Source organism: Gossypium hirsutum, chromosome A01 (genome assembly GCF_007990345.1).
Source record: "Gossypium hirsutum isolate 1008001.06 chromosome A01, Gossypium_hirsutum_v2.1, whole genome shotgun sequence".
Taxonomy (NCBI): domain Eukaryota; kingdom Viridiplantae; phylum Streptophyta; class Magnoliopsida; order Malvales; family Malvaceae; genus Gossypium; species Gossypium hirsutum.
The window spans coordinates 18,533,809-18,553,668 of record NC_053424.1 but is presented as its reverse complement, the minus strand read 5'-3'; the positions used below and the strand labels follow the sequence as shown (position 1 = coordinate 18,553,668).

The following is a 19,860-nucleotide window of genomic DNA, read 5'->3' as shown; positions in this document are numbered from 1 at the left end:
CGTCCCACTCCCGTGTCATTTGGGGGTGTCGATGCATACGGTCGTGTCACACGACCGTGTTCTACTTTGTTCGCTTCTCTCACGCTTGTGTATATAGTTGCACGCCCGTATTGTTTTATCAGTCTTGAGCACGGGTGGTAGGCACGGACGTGTCACACGCCCGTGCTAAATTCTCAGTTTCAACCATGGTTTCGAGACAAGGGCGTGTCTCACGCCCTTGTTATTTTGACAGGCTCTTCCACAGCCACGTCGCACGGCCGTGGCAACTTATCGCATCTTGTGTTGGGAAAAATTTTACCCTATTTTCATACGGTCGTATCGCACGGCCGTGTCTCCGCTCGTGGTGTGAGCACGGCCTAAGGCACGCCCGTGTGCCTGGTCGTGTGGATTAGAAAACATGTGTTTCAAGGACTCAGTTAGTGATTAGATGTTAAAAACTAAAATTTTAAAGAAATCAATACTGTTAGTGCTCGAGTTGCCTCCCAAGAAGCGCTTATTTATAATCTAAGCTCGACTTACTTCGATCTTCAATAGTCATGGTGGTTCGAGTAGTTTACACTCTTCATCCCTGCTATCAATTTTATCAAAAAAAGGTTTAGACGAGTATTATTTACCTTGAAAGTGCGAAATTTAAGATGAATTACCTCGGCTGTACCGTATGGAAAAATATTGAGTACCGTGAGAGGAATTTCTCCATTAGATTCAGAAGTGGCAATACGAGGATCTACTGCATCCAGTAGTATTTTGCCTCAAACCTTAAGTTTATTTTGAGCTCGTCAAGGCGTGGTTTTGGTTTATGTGTCCGCCATTCATCTAGTTCCTCAACTCGTAGCCTTTTTTTTCATAGATAGGTCCTTTGTTGTTGCTTGAACATGGCTCATGTATGTTCTTCGAACCTATTTTTTGTACAAAGGGTTTCACCACATGATCAGTACTAGTAGTATGATTTATGCAATCACCTTCGATTTTTAAGGTGTTACTCAAATTACGAGCTTGAAGGGTGATTGTTTCGTCTCCCACACGAAGTGTGAGTTCACCTATGTCAACATCAATTATTGTTCTAGCAGTTGCTAAAAAGGGCCTCCCGAAAATTAAAGGAACGTTATTATCCTCCTTATGTCTAGAACAATGAAATTAACTAAGAATATAAATTTGTCAATTTTAACGAGTACATATTCAATAATACCCCTAGGAAATCTGGTTGTTTTATCGGCTAATTGAATACTCATCCTAGTTTGTTTTGGTTTCCCAAGGCCTAGTTGCTTAAACATTTTGTAAGGCATGTCATTGATACTAACTTCTAAATTAGTCAAAGCATTATTAACATCTAAATTACCAATTAAACAAGAAAGCGTAAAACTTCTTAGATCTTTTAATTTGTTGGCCAGCTTATTCTATAGTATGACTGAGCAAACCGCATTTAGCTCCACATGCGACGCCTCATCCAACTTCCTCTTATTTGTTAAAAGCTCCTTTAAGAATTTGACTGCGTTTGGCATCTGCGAAAGAGCTTCAATAAATGGTAAGTTAATATGTAACTTCTTTAATAATTGAAAGAATTTACCGAATTGTTCGTCTGTGCGGTCTTTCCTTGTCGCATTGGGGTATGGTACAGGAGGTTTGTACTCTTTACTTATCGGTGTTTGTTCACTGTGGTCTTCCTTACCTCTGCTTTTACTTACCACAATTTCTTGCCTCGATTCTGGTTCAGGTTCTACTAACCCTTCCTTGTCTTGGATGGTAATTGCATTGAGTTATTCCCTTGGGTTAGATTAAGTATTACTCGGCAGGCTACCTTGTGGACGTTCAGATATTAATTTGGCGAGTTGTCCTATCTGAGTTTTGAGCCCTTTGATCGACGCTTGTTGATTCTTAAGTGTTGTCTCGGTATTCTAAAAATGAGTTTCTGACACCGAGATGAATTTTGTTAGTATCTCCTCAAGGTTCGACTTTTTCTCTTATTGGTAAGGTGTTTGCTGGAAGCCTGGAGGTGGTGGTGGTCTCTGATTTCCTTGGCCTCCCCATGAAAAATTTGGGTGGTTCCTGCAACCTGCATTGTAAGTGTTTCTATCAGGATTATTTTGAGATCGAGGATTATTACCCATGTAATTTAACTGCTCGTTCTCCATGTTGTGGCCATAGGGTGGGTATTCTGAATTACTTGATCCACCTCCACTTGCTTCGCACTGCATTACTGGGTGAACCTGTGAATAACCAAAAAAATCATCAATTTTTCTATTCAAAAGTTCTACCTGATTAGAGAGCATGGTGACCGAATCGACGTTAAAAACGCCGGCTATTTTCGTTGGCTTTGTCCTCATGACTTTCCACTGATAATTATTCAGTGACATTTCTTCTATAAATTCATAAGCATTCTCAGGTGTCTTATTATTGATAGTTATACAGCAGCTGCGTCAATCATTTGTCTAGTCGAAGGATTCAGGTTATTGTGAAATGTTTGAACCTGTAGCCAGAGTGGTAACCCATGGTGAGGGCATCTTCTCAAAAGGTCCTTGTATCTCTCCCATGCATCGTAGAGTGTTTCTAAATCTATCTGCACAAAAGAAGAAATATCATTACGTAATTTAACTGTTTTAGCCAGAGGAAAATATTTTAACAAAAACTTTTCGGTCATTTGTTCCCAAGTAGTGATTGACCCTCGTGGTAACGAGTTCAACCACTGTTTAGCTTTGTTCCTTAATGAAAAGGGAAATACCCGAAGACGAATGGCATCATCAGAAACATCATTGATTTTAAATGTATCGCAAAACTCCAAAAAGTTCGCCAAGTGAACGCTGGGATCCTCGTCCTCAAACCATCAAACTGAACAAATTGCTGTATCATTTGATTTGTGTTAGGTTTCAGTTCAAAATTATTTTCAGCAACAGCAGGCCTAACTATGCTTGATTCAGTTCTTGTTAAAGAAGGTTTAGCATAATTATACATAATACATAGAGCAGGATTCTGATTAGCAGCAATCGCAGGAGGTAGTGGATTTTCCTGGTTTTCAGCTATCTCCTCGGTTGTGGTGTGAGTATCGTCCTCTTGCTCTTCCTCTGTGTATCTTAAGGTTCGCCTTATTTCTCTTTGGTTTTTGCGAACTGTGCGATCAATCTCACTATCGAAAAGTAATGGTCCTGACGGGTTTCTTCTGGTCATAAACTAGAAAAACCCATTAGAAGAAAATAAAATAAAAGTTAGAAAAGTGAAATTAAACTAAAAATAGATTACACTAAAAGTAAATATGGCTAAAGTAATAAAAATCGAATGTTCCTAATATCTTAGTTCCCTGGCAACTGCGCCAAAAACTTGATACGTAATATTCATGACAGGTTTTAAAAATTTATAATTAATCGCTCTTGAAACTAACTATTTTCACGATGAAGGCAAGTGTACCTACCGAACAATAGTATAGCTTTAGCAAGACCGGATTGTTGAACCCAAAGGAACCAAGAGTACTAGTAATTACTTTCTTTTTATTATCTAGCCTAAAAATTAAGGGATTTGTTTATCTAAATTAATTAATTAAACTAAGTGTGCACAGAGAAAAAATTGGGGAAAAGCTTTTGGGAAAACTCGATTGATGAAGACAATACCCAAGGAAAAATCCACCTAGATTTCACTTGTTATTTGACTCTGAATCAGACAATTTATTCATTTGACTTGATCCGTAGAAATCCCTAAGTTATATTATTATCTCTCTTGAGACTAATAATGTCTAACCCTAGGTTGATTAATTGAAATCTCTTTCTAATTAACACCCTAGTGTTGCATTAACTCGATCTATGGACTCCCTTATTAGGTTTCACCCTAATCTGGAAAATTCTTGTCACCCTATCTCTAGGCGTGCAATCAACTTCGCTTAATTATGACAAATTTACTTTTAGACAGAGACTTTTGCTATTCTGAGTAAGCGCATAAACTTGAATCAATATCCTCAAATTTTAAAACAAGAATTAAGAATACATAATTAAGAACAAGTCAAATATTTATCATACAATTCAAATAATAATAACAAGATCCGTCTTAGGTTTCATTCCCCTTAGGTATTTAGGGGTTTTAGTTCATAACTATGAAAAAAAAACATCTCAAAAGAATGAAGATAACAAAACATAAAGAAAACCCAAAACTCCTGAAGGAAATTGAAGGGAGATCTTTAGTCTTGACGATGAATCCGACTCCTCAGATGGATCAATCGGCTTTCTTTGAGTAATTCCTTGCCTCCTACTCTGTGTGTCTTTTCTAGTGCCTACTCATGTGTTTAAATAGGCTTTAGAATGCCTAAAAGCCCTCAAAAGTGGTCTTTTCCGAATAGGACTATACTTGGGCTCGTCAGGGACACGCCCGTGTGCAATTGCTTCAGACCGTGGTCAAGGTTGTTAAATAGGCACCGGCATGTGGCCTACTTGTGTAAGTCGTGCTTCGATTTTGCCAAATAGACACGGCCGTGTGGACTACCCGTGTGAGGAAGTCTAGGCTGTGTTGATTTCTCATGTTGGTCCATTTTCTCCGTTTTCGGCCCGTTTCTCGCTCTTTTTATTCTCCTATGTTCACCTAAGTATAAAACATGAAATTAAAGGATTAGGAGCATCGAATTCACCAAATCTAAGGAGAAATCATCCATAAATGTGCTAAGCATGGGATAAAAATATGTATAAATTACGGTTTATCAGTATCTTCAAAGTCGCGACACTAAGCTCTAAAAGTCGCGACACCTACTTGAGATATTTTGAAAACTTTATAGTTTAGTTCTTATTCGCCCTCAGGATGGTATTAAGCTTTTGTAAGCTCATATTAAACCTAGAAATGTTTATATAACGTGTTTTATGCATATAGTGCTTGTATTTGAAAGTTTATTGATGGAATGTGAATATAGTTGATCGTAGTTGCTCTGACAACGGATGTGACATTACATAACTCGGACCCTATGATCGAGTCGGGTATGAGGCGTTATATTTTTTCCTCAAATAACATTTTTTTTTTGCTTTGAGAATTTTGTGGTGTTATAGTATCTCCTCAATTGGACTTCATAAATGACATATTAGTTATTCAGTTGATTTGCTCAAATCTTATTAGACTAAGGACGTGTTTAGATTATTTACTAATATAAGTTGTCTTTCCATACTATGATATGATCACGTAGTACCACTTTATATTAGTTAAATGTTAGATAATCAATGAGTCAATATTTACTTTCATTTTGCTTTGCTTGCAAAAATTGTTGAAGACAATATACAAAGATAATAATAAAACTAATGGATATTTTATTAAACTAATTTATTCAAAAAACACCAATACGTATAGACACTAGATCCCAACAATTCTCTATAATGACTTAACAAAAGCAATAAAAAAAAACATGTCTCCAGCCATTTCACCAATCATGTTGTCATTTGCACTAGATTCATGGTAAAAAAAAGAAAAAAAACCACATGGATTTGTTTTCTCTTTCACCTTGTTATTAATTATTATTTTAAAATTATAATTGTTTCATGTTTATAGGTCAAATGTTTATCCTCAAATTTAGTAAGAAAAGTCACTTTCATCTACTATTTAATTATAGAATTTGCGCCTTACATTTTAAGTCCCTTAAAATTACATTTATTTTGGATTGAGTTAGCTCGATTGGTATTAATATTTTTATCAGTATAGGAGAATGCAGGTTTGAGTGTGCTAAAACGTATTATCTTTTTATTTAAGGGTTAGGGAGGGGCTATTAATAGTTCTAGGCATTATATTAAAAAGAGCATATATGCACTAAGTTGTTTATTTATTTATTTATTTATTATAATTATATAAAAATGATTAAATTTCAATTTTGATTTTTCTAGATTTTAATTTATTTCAAAATTTGGTCTCTATATTTTTATAGTCTTATTAATTACTTTATATAGTTAATATCGTTAACTTTTCGATTAAAATGTTAGGTGGTTATATATGATTAAAAAGTGGATTTTTAAACATGAAAAGTAGATGGATTGAATTCTTAAAAATTAAAGTAGGGAGACTAAATTCTAAATGTACGAAATGTATAGAGGTTTAGAGTCATGGATTTTTGAATCGGATCGGACTAATTGGTTGGACCAATTGTATTAGCAATGCTATGTACTAGTCTGGAAAGAGGCATTAGAGCGGTTGAGCTTCAAACAGGTACGAACCGGTTGAACCATTTTTTTAAATATATTGAGATTTAGAGTCATGGTTGTTTGAATAATATCAAATTAATTGATTGGACCAGTTGGATCGACAATATTAATGTACTAGTTTAAAAAGTGACATTAGAACGATTGATCTTTGAACTATACAAATCTATTGAGCTATTTTTTAAATATTTTTATAATTTTTTTAATAAATTTATATAAATTGATTGGACCAACAAACCAATCACTTGATGGATTTATCAATTTGAAGTATATTTTACTTTTAATTTGATACTAGTTTATTTATAAAAAGAATGAATTAGAAGTAGAGGTGAGCATGGGTCAGGGTCAGGATGGGCTCGGCTAAAAATCCAGGCACAATTGTTGGGCTTGGGCCTGACCCAAAAAATGAGTCTAAAATTTTGCTTAAGCTCGACCTGGGTAAAAATACTAAAACCCGGGTCTGACCCAGTCTGCCCATATTAATTTTTATATTATTTTTATATAATTGTAAAATATATATAATACATCAAAAATATTAAAAACATCAAAATATCAATAAAATAATAGCAAAATTAAAGTTTTATACAATATTCAAATAATACCAATAAAATAGTAGCAACATAATAGTAAAATAGTAGTAAAATATGAAAAATAATAAGAAAATAATATTTAAAAAATTAAATATCTCACATTTTGGGCGGACTTTTGGGTTGGGCCGGGCCGGGTGACCCGTGCCATGCTAACCACTAATTAGAAGTCGTATAAATGAGATTCTTATAATTTATAACAAAATAAATAAAATATGAATTAAAAATTTATACGACATTTCTAAAATTTCAAAAGATGTTTTCTTTCATATATTAGGAACCAGTGTACTATATAAACAGAAAAGACGGGAATGAGGAGACAGATATAGGGTTCCCTTAATTCACAATAGACTCTCAATTTCTTTTTCTTTCTATTAAAACATCACAACAAGATTTCTCTCGTCACCCATTCGCACCAGTAATCACCTCAAAATCCCCCTACATGCCCCTCTTCATCTCCGACGATGAGCTGTCGCGGCTCTCCAATGATGCCGCAGCGGTGGCGGAGAGGGCCGATGCCTTCATAAGGGAGCTATACGGAGAGCTGGAGACGGCGAAGGCCAAGGCCGATGCCGCCGCCATCACTGCTGAGCAAACCTGCTCACTTCTAGAGCAGAAGTTCCTCTCCATCTCTGGGGAGTTGTCGGACCTCCAGTCTCAAAACGCACAGCTTCAATCTTCTCTGGATGAGAGACACGCCGACCTCGCCCAGGCTCAGGCTCAGAAGCATCAACTCCAAATCCAAACCGTAAGAATTTAGTTGCTAGTTACAAGTGTTATATTTTTTTATCAGTTATAAATGGATTTTCCCTCCTTTTACTTCTCTACAAATATATTTGATGAAGCAAATAAACTGTAAATTTTATTAGATTGGAAAAGATGGAGAGATTGAGAGGTTAACGACGGAGGTGTCGGAGCTACATAAGTCGAAGAGGCAGTTGCTTGAGATGATTGAACAGAAAGATTCGGAGATTGCTGATAAGAACGCTACTATTAAGGCCTATCTTGATAAGATTGTAAATTTCTATTTTTATTTGAAACTTTTGCATCTGTACATCAATTAACTTTTGCTAGAAAACTAATGGCTGGCTTTTATGATTTCGATAACAATATCAAAGGTTAACTTGACCGACAACTCTGCCCACAAAGAGGCTCGATTAAGTGAAACCGAGGCTGAGTTGGTTCGAGTACAGGCTACTTGCACACGTCTTTCTCAGGTTTTTCCAAGAAAATTTCCATTAGGCTTTTCTTTTTCAAGTTATATGCATTCAAGGGTGTCTTTTTCCTTTCTCTTTGATTTGAGGGGAAAAGAAAAATAAAATTTGGATGTGAACAGGAAAAGGAGCTTATCGAGAGGCACAATGCTTGGCTTAACGAGGAGTTGACTGCCAAAGTTGACAATCTTACTCAGATTCGTAGAACACATGCTGAACTTGAAGCTGATATGTCTACTAGGCTTGCTGATGTAATTTTTTCTATGAAACATGGTTCGCAAAAAAAATTATGCCCTTCATCTTTCTACTTAGTTGTTCTTTTAATTCTTTCAGGTCGAGAAGCAATACAATGAATGCTCCAGCTCCTTAAATTGGCACAAGGAAAGAACAAAGGAACTAGAAACTAAGCTGACATCTCTACAGGAGGTTTTTTATACTAAATTTTCTTTATTTGCCTTCTAAAATTGTTATTACTGTTATATTCTAGTATCAGCTGACAACAATCCTAAGTCATTGTTTTCTTTTAATTTTGAAGGAATTGTGCTCATCGAAAGAGGTTGCTACATCCAATGAGGAGAGGTTCTCTGATGAACTATCAATTGTGAGTGCCACAAGATTTATATTTCTTGTATTTAAACCGCCTGGAACAAATTATTATTGAAAATGGAGAGACCCTTGAAAATAGCTACAATTCCATCTCTACATTTCTGTTTGGTTTTAGTTACTTGCAATTTTTGGAGATGCAGTGTCTTATGTCTCCATTCTTCGTTATGTTAAAATTGATACCTAAATAGGATTACTTTGTGAATGGACTTGACACACTGTGGAAGAATGTGCCACATTGTTTTTCCCGTGGGTAATTGCATGAGTCCTTTCTCTAAATGAACTTGACAAACTGTTGAGGATTAGCAATTTTGTTTTTCCAAGGGTATTTAATTAGTTTATTCTCTAATGTGATATTTTATCATGATATGGACAACTTGTCTTTGCTAGTGTGGTTATGAACTTAGATTTTGGTAAGATAGTTATTTACTAGTGCATAAACTTTTCTAGTTTCATTCTGTTTAGAGTGTGGCCCTATGGCCAAGGTACCAGTAGCTGCTACTGGATTCCAGTTTTATTGTATGTAATTGGTCTAGAAGGGAAGTTAAAGCTGTTTTGGGTAATCAGCTGTTAGCAATTCATGGGGATGACTCCCATATGAGATAATGCTTACCTATCCTTTCAGCTGTTTAATTATGAGTTCAACCTTTGGTGCAATTCATATGTTATTATGAGGTTTTTAATAAGTCAAGTTCTATTTTAACTATAGTCAAGTCAATTAAATGACTTCAGCTGGTTAATCTTTCTTTAGAGTTTTATTTCTTTTTGCTCTCTTATTCTTTGATTTTTGTAAAGGACAGGATGATTGCTCACTATGTATTTTGCTTTATAAATATTATAAGGATATGTCTATAACGTTTTCTCTTTTGTAGTCTCTATTGGCACTAATTTGCTTATTCTTATGTTACAATGCTCTGTAGGCAAATAAGCTTGTTGAGTTATATAAGGAAAGTTCAGAGGAATGGTCCAAAAAGGCTGGGGAGCTTGAGGGAGCTATAAAAGCTTTAGAAGTAAGATTTTAGTGAATTTAGTATATAAATTTTCATATATAGGATTGAAGATTTTAGTGAATTTAGTATATAAATTTTCATATATAGGATTGTGTTGTTCTTTTTGTTAGTTTATTGTTTATTGTTATTGCAAAACAGATGCACCTTGGTCAAGTTCAAGATGATTACAAAGATAGGCTTGAGAAGGAAGCATCTGCCAAGAAACAGGTTGAAAAGGTATGGTACTTTTTTGTTGTATTCTGGTGATTTATATATCTGTCTTAAGCAACAATCTTTTTCTTGATCCATAAAAATATCTTCTCTTCGCTATTTCCGATGCATATTTATGGCTTTTTGCTCATGAACCGGTATTTAGCCATCAATGTTTTCCTTTCGTCTGAGAGGAAATACTTGGTTTCTTTGGAAATCAAACTTTTTGTCCCACTTGGTTCTAAATTCCTTTTCTGTATTGACACTTATAGGAGATGGCGGATCTGAAAGACGATCTTGAGAAGTGCAAAGCTGAAATCGAAGCTGGTAGGAAAGCGAATGAGATGAATCTACTTCCACTTGGCAATTTTACATCAGAAGCGTATGTTTTTTTTTTATTGTTATTATTTTTCAGTGAAAAGAAGACTTTAAGGAGCATTGATGTATCAATGCATGTGTACTTCATTAAATCAGTGAATACTCCTAGTTACTACTGCATGAGTATGGAAATTGAGGTCATAGATGGTTGGATTTTTTTTGAGAGCAAGGTAGGAATTTACTTCAAGTTATGAATATTGGGTAAATCGTGGTTTTTGACTGCAATAATGGAGAGAAATATATTTAATATAACAGAATAAATATTAGCTATTTATCAGGGTTTTAAGAATGAACTAAGGAAGACTGCTGCTAAGTTTGTTAGCCTCAATGGTAATTTTGTTTGAACCATACAGCCAGTTGCTGGAATTTGCTTGAGATTATGGTTTCTGAGTGCAATTATGGACAAATATAAATAATTAAATCAGAATAAAATATTATTCTTTATCAGGGTTTGTAAATGAACTACTGAAGACTGTTGTGATGTTTGTTAGCCTAAATGGTAATTTGTTTGAACATACAACCTGATGCTGGAATTCACTTCAATTTATGGTTGCCTTTTTGGCTTAAATTAATGATTCTTGTTCTTAATTTATTTGATATCAGTTGTTTACTTGATTCAAATGTACTCTTAAACTTCAGATGGATTAGTTCATATGATGCTAATAACATGGTTGAGGATAATCATGCGCTTGTCCCAAAGATCCCAGTTGGGGTTTCTGGAACGGCACTTGCTGCTTCTCTTCTCCGTGATGGCTGGAGCGTGAGCTTCTTGTATATTTAATTTTTCACTCTTTTATTTCTTTTATTTTGATTTTTATTTATTTTGTCTTTCTTTGGGTCTCTAGCTGGCTAAAATGTATGCAAAATATCAAGAGGCTGTTGATGCTCTTCGACATGAGCAATTGGGAAGGAAGGAATCTGAATCAATATTGCAACGGGTATTGTGTACCTTACCTTTTATGGGTTTTTTTGAAGATACTCTGCTTTTTTTGCTGTATCCTTTTTTGCGTGGTGATGCTTTGGTATACAATGATATTCCTTTAAAAGGGTTTTGCCATCTCTACTATTTTTAGAAGGGTTTTAACTCCTCAACAATCCAATACTTGTGGCTTTAGCCCCACTTGACCTAAAAATCTCCTATACTGATGTATGCTCTAAACTTCCTTTGTAAATAGATTTTCATTGGCATCTTGCTGCATGGTTGAAGTTGATGAACTTGTTTAGAAACAGTATCCACCTTGATTCTTTGATGACAAGAAAGAACAGAAGGCCTGCAGGCAGCTTTTGAGTGCATTGTGATTTTCAAGTGACATTTTACTCTGCCACCAGTATTAACTTGGTCATGCACTTTGCTAAATGAGTTGTTAAAGAGTCATCATCTCCAATTTCCCATTCTATACTTTTCAATACTCTTAGATAAACTTTTGACTCTCTTAGAGCTGGTAAACAGCGTTCCCCTCATTATTTTTAGGGTTAAGTCTCAAAACTATGCATGAACATTGGACCAATGTGAAATGTGATACATGAATTTCGATTTTTGTGCAATTCTATACATGACTAACCCCAATATTGTGTGGAACCATTTTACATTTATGTAATGCATTTAGAAATAGTTATATTTATTCAACTTGAAAATAAATGGATGCATTTACCTTTTCTCTGTGTACAATTGAATCAAGGGTCTTTGTTTGTTTCCGGATAATAAATTTAGTCAATGTAAAAAGTTTTACAGGTCAACCCAAATTCGCCTTGTTTCTTGGTAAAATGTTTTACCCTTTACGTAAGGGTAAAACATTTTACAAAAGCTCCTCGTGCTTTTAGACAGCCTGGTTTTTTTTTTTGTTAAGTCTTTTCCTTGCCTTTTTACAATTAATTCATCATATTTCCTTTTTATTTATTGAACAAAAAATAAAAATGATTGCAGATTTTCTCAGTGTTGAGTTTTGATGAGTTGACCTTGAATTAAATTTATGATAACAAATCAAACAAATAACCTTTCTATTAAATTTGCTAATCGAATTTGAAAAAAAGAACTTGCAAAATAAATCAAAATTTTAATTTATAAATTGGATTGAGATTTGCTGTGAATCCAAATTTTAAAGGTAAATTCAATTTTCTTTTAATTATATAATATTTACCTTATTATGTAATTTATATATAAAATTTGGCTTCAAAGTTTTACCCAAGATTAACTTTGTTGTTTTAATGTTGTTCGTATATTGAACAAATTGTGCTTGTGGACAATTTCGATATAGCTGTAGTATGCACTTGGACATTGTTGTTGGATTATATTTCTGTGAACTGTATGATTATAGTAATTTTGTTCAATTTATGCATTTGATTATTTTAGTTATGCTACAAAATTTATACCTACTAATTAAATATTTTTTTATATTATTATAGAAAATATCATATCAAATCAATGTTTATTAATTTTATTAATTAATAATCGAACTTTTCTATAGATCAATTATATAAAAAAAAATTCTTGTTAATATTGTATATGTTTCACTCAAAATAACTTTTGGAAAATGATTTTAGGAAAATTTACCAAACAACAGAAAATATTTTACATCCAAACATTGAAAAATATCAGTTTTTCAGAAAATCAATACATCTTTCAGAAATCGTTTTCTGTAAAATTTTTTTCACCAAATAGACAGACCCCAAAATCAAATTTTTATGTGTATAATTGAATTCAAATAAAAATTTATTGAATCAAAATCAAAATCAAATTTTCGTGTGTATGATTGAATCCAAATCAAAGTTTCATGTGTATTATTGTATCAAATTAAAGTTTGTGTATTACATTGCACGTTGAGTCAAATTTCATGTATAAATTTGAGAGCCCTTATTTTTATCATAATCATAATAAGTTTTTTGTTAACCTATGACTTCTACAAATCAGGCAAGTTCCACTTGTTTTTGTGGTCAAGCATGAGTCATCTTCTATTCTACCATAGTTAAACCACTGATTTTCACTTTCTCCTGGCTTGAAAAATATTGGAACCAGAACTTGTTGTTCTGCATAATTTGTTGCCTTCTTTCCCTTGTCACGACTCCCTCCGCTTGGCTTGGCAGGTATGGTGGCTCCTTGACCACCCATCCTAACTGTTAGGTCATTCTTACTGTTGATCATCTTAAAGGTTAATGTCTAGTTCACTCCCATTGATCTCTAACAGAAGTGACTTTTTGAGCCGACAGTAGTATGTATGAAGGTTGTTTAAGTTCGATGTCTTCTCCTAAGTGACCTGTTATTTTGGTTTTAGTGAATGAAAATTTTGATTCCACTGTTTGATCAGCCAACTTAAGTTTCTTCCTAATCTTTTCTTTCCCATATTTTGAAATTCAAACTTTTAGCTTGCTTTATTTTCATTATATTGCAGTCACCTTCGATATGAGCTTTACAAACAGTAACTTTCTTGCTTTAGTTTTTTAGCCATTTCTTTCGGCTTAACTTGCATTCAAGTTTGTGGTGTGTGGCGGTTGTTCGTCAAATCCACCACCGATAGCAAATTTCTTAGTACTGCATCAAGAAAGGACTTTAATTTTCTCCTTATTTAGTTTCATTCTTAAGCCTAGCCATTAGTAAATCTAAAAGGTCATGCAAGGTTCTCTATTGATTGTGATGGTGGTCTTGGTGTGGCTTTATTGTGATAAATCAATCTTCAAAAAGATGCCTCGTCTTAGTCAGTTATGTTAGCTAGGCTTGAGTTATCCTCCCACACAGTTGCTCTTCCACTTTTTTAAGGATGTGAGATGTTTATTTATTTGTTTGGAAATTTTTTGGAGATGGATAAGCTTTTACTTTTGGGTGTTCTCTTTTTCATTTTGCTTCAAATTTCTTTTGAATAGAAATCTATGAACTTTTTTTGTGGTGTTTTTACAGGTGCTACGCGAAATAGAAGAGAAAGCAGTAGTCATTATGGATGAAAGAGGTACAGTGCTATTCTTGGTTGATGATTAGTACTTGTGAGTTCATAGATGAACTTTTCTTGGTCCTTCAATGGACTTCTTGCTTGTAATGTCTGGTGCTATTTGAAGGGGGCATCTGGTATGTCTTCAAATGACTGAAAGTATTGGCAACATCCTATCTATGATAAAAGTTTTAAAGTCTCTTTTTCATAGAGGAATTGAGTTACTTGATCAAAGCTTGGATATTATTGGATGATGTCCATCAGGTTCTAGATCTTGACGCTTGATTTTTGTGCAGCTGAGCATGAGAGATTGCTTGAGGCATACACTGTGATCAACCAAAAATTGCAGAATTTCACATCAGATCGCACAAATCTAGAGAAAGCAATACAGGAATTGAAGGTATGTGAAAATTTTCCCTTCAAAGGAAATACATGCCTTAATTTGTTGCTGTTTTCGTCTTTTTATGGATGGTGTGCGGATTTGTTCAGGTTGATTTGAGGAGGCATGAACGAGACAATTCCTTGGCTCAAAAGGAGATTGCTGATCTTCAAAAGCAGGTAACTGATGCCCTTATTTTGATGCTTAAGCCGCAGTTAAATTTGTTTTTAGCATTTGAGATGGAAATTATATACATTATAAACTATGAGGATTTATTCTCTCATTTTCATATTCTTTTTCCCTCCCCTTTAAGGGAAAAGTGGCCTTTTTTTATGCTTAGTTGACAACTAATCATCCTTTTTTTAATTCTCTCTTTTTATTTTCCCCTATCTGGTATGGTCCTTTGGAGGACCATATCTTGTACTTTCAAATAGGGGATTCAAGTCTCTTATTCCATTGCCGTTAGGCACATAATAGGTTTCTCCCTGTTTTTTTTTACTCTCTTTTATCTCCTGACTTTTTTCTCTGCCCTTCCACTACTTCTAGTTTTCCTCTGTTTTCTGTTCTTTTCTTTCTTGATCTTTTGTTCCCAATCTTTACTTCTAATCTTTTTTTTTTTAATAAAAAAAACTATGTTCCAGTGATTGAAACAATGGCCATATATTTTCAGGATGATAATGTACTTGATGTGTTGTAAACTTTTATACATTCTTGATGTATGTATTCAGTCTTGGATGTCTCTGATGTAGACAGAATTCTTTGGGTCTAAAATTGGGTGCTACTTTGTTATCTAATCAAAGCACGAAGTTGGTTTGGGATTATGTCTATGATGAAAGATGCGATATATTTTATGTGACATTTAGTTGTGTCGAGAAGGGTCTAGGGATGCCAACATCGATCCGCTTAACCTATTCTAACTGGATCACAATGCTGTAGGTGACGGTTCTTCTTAAGGAGTGCCGTGACATACAACTACGTTGTGGGTCTCTTGGGCAAGATTTTGCAGGTGGTGATGCAACTGTTGCTGCTGCTGATATGAGTCTGGAGCCTAATGCTGACAAAGTTATATCAGAAGTGAATATTAACTTGAAACTCTAGCTAGAATTTCACTTCTCCTTTTTTTAGAATATCTTTCTCTCTTTTCTTACCCTCCAATATAATGATCTTTATCTCACATATGTTCGTTTGTTTAATAGTTGACATTCAAGGATATAACTGGCTTAGTCGAGCAGAATGTCCAACTTAGGAGCCTTGTGCATGATCTTTCTGATCAGATCGAAAGTAAAGAGATGGAGTTCAAGGTAACTAGAATTTCATATCATTCTGTAGAAATATCGATTTGTTTAGTGGAAATACACAAGTAGGGAAAAGAGTGATAATATGGAAATTTATAGGGAACATCAGAAACAGACAAAAGAAATTAGAGTGAAGCAAGGAAACAGGTATAGAAAGAGAGTATTTAGGGAGAAATGAGAAAGAAGGAATTGATATAGAAAAATAACTATACTCAAATGTTTCAAAGTAAAAATATCCATCACCCAGAACCTAAGCAAAACCTTGAATATCTTTGTACTTACAAGCCATATTTAGAACCCAAAATTACATGAATACCAAAACCCTGAAAAGCCAAAGTGATTCTCCATCTTTGGTTCACAGACATAAAAAGCACTATTTGACAAGTAGGTGTGGTTGAATATATGGTACTGCAGGAAAAACTGGAGTTGGAGCTGAAAAAACAAACTGATGAAGCGGCATCGAAAGTTGCTGTAGTGTTACAAAGAGCTGAAGAGCAAGGGCGGATGATTGAATCACTGCATACCTCTGTGAGTGTTTTATGGCCTATTATTTTCTGATCCTTTTTTTCTTGAGTTTGCATCCAGTTTTTCCTTAGTTAATCCTTGTTTTCCCATCTTTTCTGTAATGTATAGGTTGCAATGTACAAAAAGTTATATGAGGAGGAACATAAGCTTCATCTGTCTTATTCCCCTGCAGCAGAAGCCACTCCAGGTTTTGTTTCTGTCCATCTTGTAATATTTTCTTTTCTATAGCCGGGCAACCATTTGATCAGGAGCTCGCATTTTAGGGGTGTGTTTGGAAAGCCACTAAGTAATTGAATTTGGGTGTTGCTGTAATTAGACATAAGTGGCATGTTTCGGTAACCATTGTAGTTAGTTTTCATCTTTTCTTCACCAAAAGTTATAAAAAAACCTTGGTAATGCATTCTCTTGTAGAAGGGGTGTGTGGCAATTTATACACTTGGGACTTTGAACTTGTTTGTGGTAACTTCTGTGGGTATAACTCATTGTGGTAGTTAACATGGCAATCTGCTGTAAAATTTTCATCTTCTGCCATTTTAGGGTTATATTATAGGACTATCTGTACAAGGTACATTTACATTTATTTAAATCTAGAATATAACCTCCAATAATGCCAGGTCATCAGTGGTTTTATTTATTTTTCTATTCCATAGATTAAACATGTAACTATCCTAAATTGATTGCTAGGCTTGTAGCAGTGGGGAAATAATAAAATTGAAGGAAGCACGTGCTTTTTTGTGGGCAAACTTGATTGCTTATATTATAACCTAATGTGTCAGATTGCTTGCATTTTTAGTAGCCTGACTTGTCTATTATTTAGCATTTGCGGTTTCTTAGTTTTTATCATATTTTGTATATTTATATACATATTAGAATTTCTTTTTCTCTTGGTTTCCTTCTTTTTGAAATTTCTGTTTGCATGATGATCTTAAGCTTTGCTTGGTATGGAGGATGGAATAGAGGGCAGTTAGAAAATTTGTTAATCAAACGGTCAAGATTCATAATGACTTTCTAACTTTGTAGCTTAACCATTAGGTTGACAAATTTTCTATCCTCACTCTTTTCCATCTTTCGTACCAAGCAAATCCCTAATGATATAATTTTCAGTTTTTGTTTTATTTCTGTTTTGCGTTCTTTTTGATTTGCACTACTTTTCTTTAGGCAAATGCTTCCCTTTTTCATTTTTTTTATAAATTAATATTTAGAATTAAATCAATTATTTCAGATACTGGAAGGAGGGATCTCTTGCTTCTTCTTGAAGGTTCCCAGGTATCAATCTTATACCATTGTATTTGTTTTTATATTTTTGTAATTTATATTACATGAACATGAAATACATAATACCATAATGTGAACATTAAAAAATATTTTAAGTTGTCCATGTTTAAAATGTTAATAAAAATATATAGAATTATTAAATATTATATACACTTTTAAAGTTTTAAAACAATATGGGTGTGCCTAAACTAGTTGGATTAGTCATTTATAAACATGGGTGGGTTTGGGAATAGTTTGAGGCCCATATTGCAAGTTGGGCCGGCTTGGGCAACCATATACTGTGCTGATGCGATACACAGGTCACGCCTGAATCTGACCTGGCCCTAATCTGGTCCGACCAGAGATCTAACCAGGAAATACAAACTAACAAAAGGAAATTTGGGCTTTCAGACAAATCAAAGCTGAGGATTAAGGGGACAGAAATTGTTTTGGGTGGGGGGAATCCAGGGTGATATTTTTGGGAGAGGAAATAGATGAGAAAAAGGATAGGCTGAGGATTCACAAAGAGAGAGGATGGGTGGTTGGGTGGGTGACTAGAAATTTCAGCCTATGAAGACAATGCTTATAAAGTGGATGGAATTTGGTAATTTTCATGGGTTTGGTGAAATGGGTTTTTGATTGGCTGGTCTTACCATTTATTAGGTAACAACTTTTGAGTGTAAGATCATTGGGTGAAATTAATTCATAATCCAATACAACTATAAAATTGCCTTGATACATGACAAAATACTGCTAAAAGTAAATTTCATGTACATTTTAAAATAGATCTGATTATTTTTATTTTTGAATAATAAAATTCTAAATACGAACATGGGGATTTTTAATTTTGTCTTTTCCGTTTTTTAATCTGCATATCCTTGTAATGTTGTATCCCAATTTGTAACAAATGTGTCATTACATTTGTTGTGTCATACTGGTGTCTCTGTCCATGCTTCCTTGGGGGGTGAATATGCCTTGTTCATTTAGTTTCTGTTATATTTGAGCTGACATTTTGTATCATAATTTATAAAACAGGAAGCTAGTAAGAAAGCACAAGAAAAAGCCACTGAACGTTTAAGGTGTCTTGAAGAGGATCTAGCTAAGGCCAGGTATGTTCTTGTTATATTTTTCAAGACTAATTTATGGTTTTTGTTCTGAACTTTAAAATAGAATCTTTTGTGGAGTTTATCTATAAACTAGATCCATATATCATACGGTCAAACTAGTGTTGGTAGGAGTTCCTATTTCGTTTAGGATTAGGATCCTAAGACTATTTGAATTAATATACTCTTCCTATTGAGATATAGTTTACTATATAGCAGAGAATTTCCAGCATTATTATTTTGTGATTGTCTGATGCAATCAACCTTAGACTTGATTTCTAGATAACCCTAGGTGTATCAAAATTTTCCTGCCGTATCTTACTTTTATTTGTCTTTTCTATTTGTTGTATCTAAATTTTCCTGCTTCCTCACATATCCTGATAGGAATAGCCACAAATCCTGACATCCTGGCCATCATATGTCAATTGGTCTCTTTATTTCTTTGTTATTTGTTGCTCTCTTTAAGCAGGGGATCAGTATGTATGTTCTATAGCCATGTAGTCTTTGCATAATTGTTTCACTTGCGTTACGAAACTTGTGTGTACTAGTTCAAAGAAGTGAACAATTCATTTTCTTTTAATTTTAATAGTCTGTTGATATTCATTTCCTTATTGTTACAGACAGTTTTTGTTTGCTACTTTATTAGAGCAGTGAAATGCTTTACTGTACTAAATCAACAGCTTTTATGGCAACTAACCAGCAGCTGAAGCCTCCTTTAGAAGCTATTTAAAATACAAAGAACCTACATAAAATTTATTTAAAATCCTTGCAGTTTCTGAAGATTATTCGTCATACAATGACCAGTTTAAATTCACCAGTTTAAAGCTATTTATCTTGTTTAAGTGTATCAACTAAATACATTCTTTTGATTTAAGCTTAGTAGCTTCTAGTCTATGGCAACTTCCATTTAAGCTTAGTAGCTTCTAGTCTATGGCAACTTCCATACTTTTGCATTATTTTAGTGTTACAAAATTGCTGTGAATTCTTGCAGCAGAATTCAGTGTTGGATTATTTGGGTCATTGCATACCTTTGATGTGAATATAATCCTAAAAGTCACCTTTTCTATTTTCTTTTTGTTCTTACGTGTTGAAACATCTTATTGTTAACTTTTGTCTTGTCTTTGATTAACAGGGGCGAGATCATATCTTTACGGTCAGAGCGTGACAAGTTGGCTCTTGAATCTAATTTTGCTAGAGAGAAACTTGAGAGTGTCATGAAAGAAGCTGAGCATGAGGTGATTAGTTTTAGCATACTCTTTATTT

At 34.2% G+C, this 19,860-nt stretch overlaps 1 protein-coding gene and 1 non-coding gene across 3 annotated transcripts in view; both read left to right on the top strand.

Annotated features, from left to right (window-relative positions):
• The first annotated feature begins 2,480 nt into the window (after nucleotides 1-2,480).
• Nucleotides 2,481-2,587, top strand: LOC121207842 (small nucleolar RNA R71). The gene has a single exon (XR_005902957.1). It is a non-coding gene; the product is annotated as a small nucleolar RNA R71 (small nucleolar RNA).
• A 4,446-nt stretch (nucleotides 2,588-7,033) lies between these two features.
• LOC107917884 (nuclear-pore anchor) overlaps nucleotides 7,034-19,860 on the top strand; it is a 30,648-nt gene continuing 17,821 nt past the window's right edge. For both annotated transcript variants that reach the window (XM_016847268.2, XM_016847267.2), the window contains exons 1-21: nucleotides 7,034-7,478; nucleotides 7,600-7,746; nucleotides 7,849-7,947; nucleotides 8,067-8,195; nucleotides 8,278-8,370; nucleotides 8,480-8,545; nucleotides 9,468-9,557; nucleotides 9,696-9,773; nucleotides 10,019-10,128; nucleotides 10,764-10,884; nucleotides 10,970-11,062; nucleotides 14,014-14,062; nucleotides 14,338-14,441; nucleotides 14,531-14,599; nucleotides 15,357-15,494; nucleotides 15,617-15,721; nucleotides 16,130-16,243; nucleotides 16,349-16,427; nucleotides 17,463-17,506; nucleotides 18,530-18,603; nucleotides 19,730-19,832. In XM_016847268.2, coding sequence (XP_016702757.2) covers nucleotides 7,173-7,478; nucleotides 7,600-7,746; nucleotides 7,849-7,947; nucleotides 8,067-8,195; nucleotides 8,278-8,370; nucleotides 8,480-8,545; nucleotides 9,468-9,557; nucleotides 9,696-9,773; nucleotides 10,019-10,128; nucleotides 10,764-10,884; nucleotides 10,970-11,062; nucleotides 14,014-14,062; nucleotides 14,338-14,441; nucleotides 14,531-14,599; nucleotides 15,357-15,494; nucleotides 15,617-15,721; nucleotides 16,130-16,243; nucleotides 16,349-16,427; nucleotides 17,463-17,506; nucleotides 18,530-18,603; nucleotides 19,730-19,832 — 2,211 coding nt within the window. In that variant the 5' untranslated portion in view covers nucleotides 7,034-7,172. The remainder of the gene's footprint in view (nucleotides 7,479-7,599; nucleotides 7,747-7,848; nucleotides 7,948-8,066; nucleotides 8,196-8,277; nucleotides 8,371-8,479; nucleotides 8,546-9,467; nucleotides 9,558-9,695; nucleotides 9,774-10,018; nucleotides 10,129-10,763; nucleotides 10,885-10,969; nucleotides 11,063-14,013; nucleotides 14,063-14,337; nucleotides 14,442-14,530; nucleotides 14,600-15,356; nucleotides 15,495-15,616; nucleotides 15,722-16,129; nucleotides 16,244-16,348; nucleotides 16,428-17,462; nucleotides 17,507-18,529; nucleotides 18,604-19,729; nucleotides 19,833-19,860) is intronic.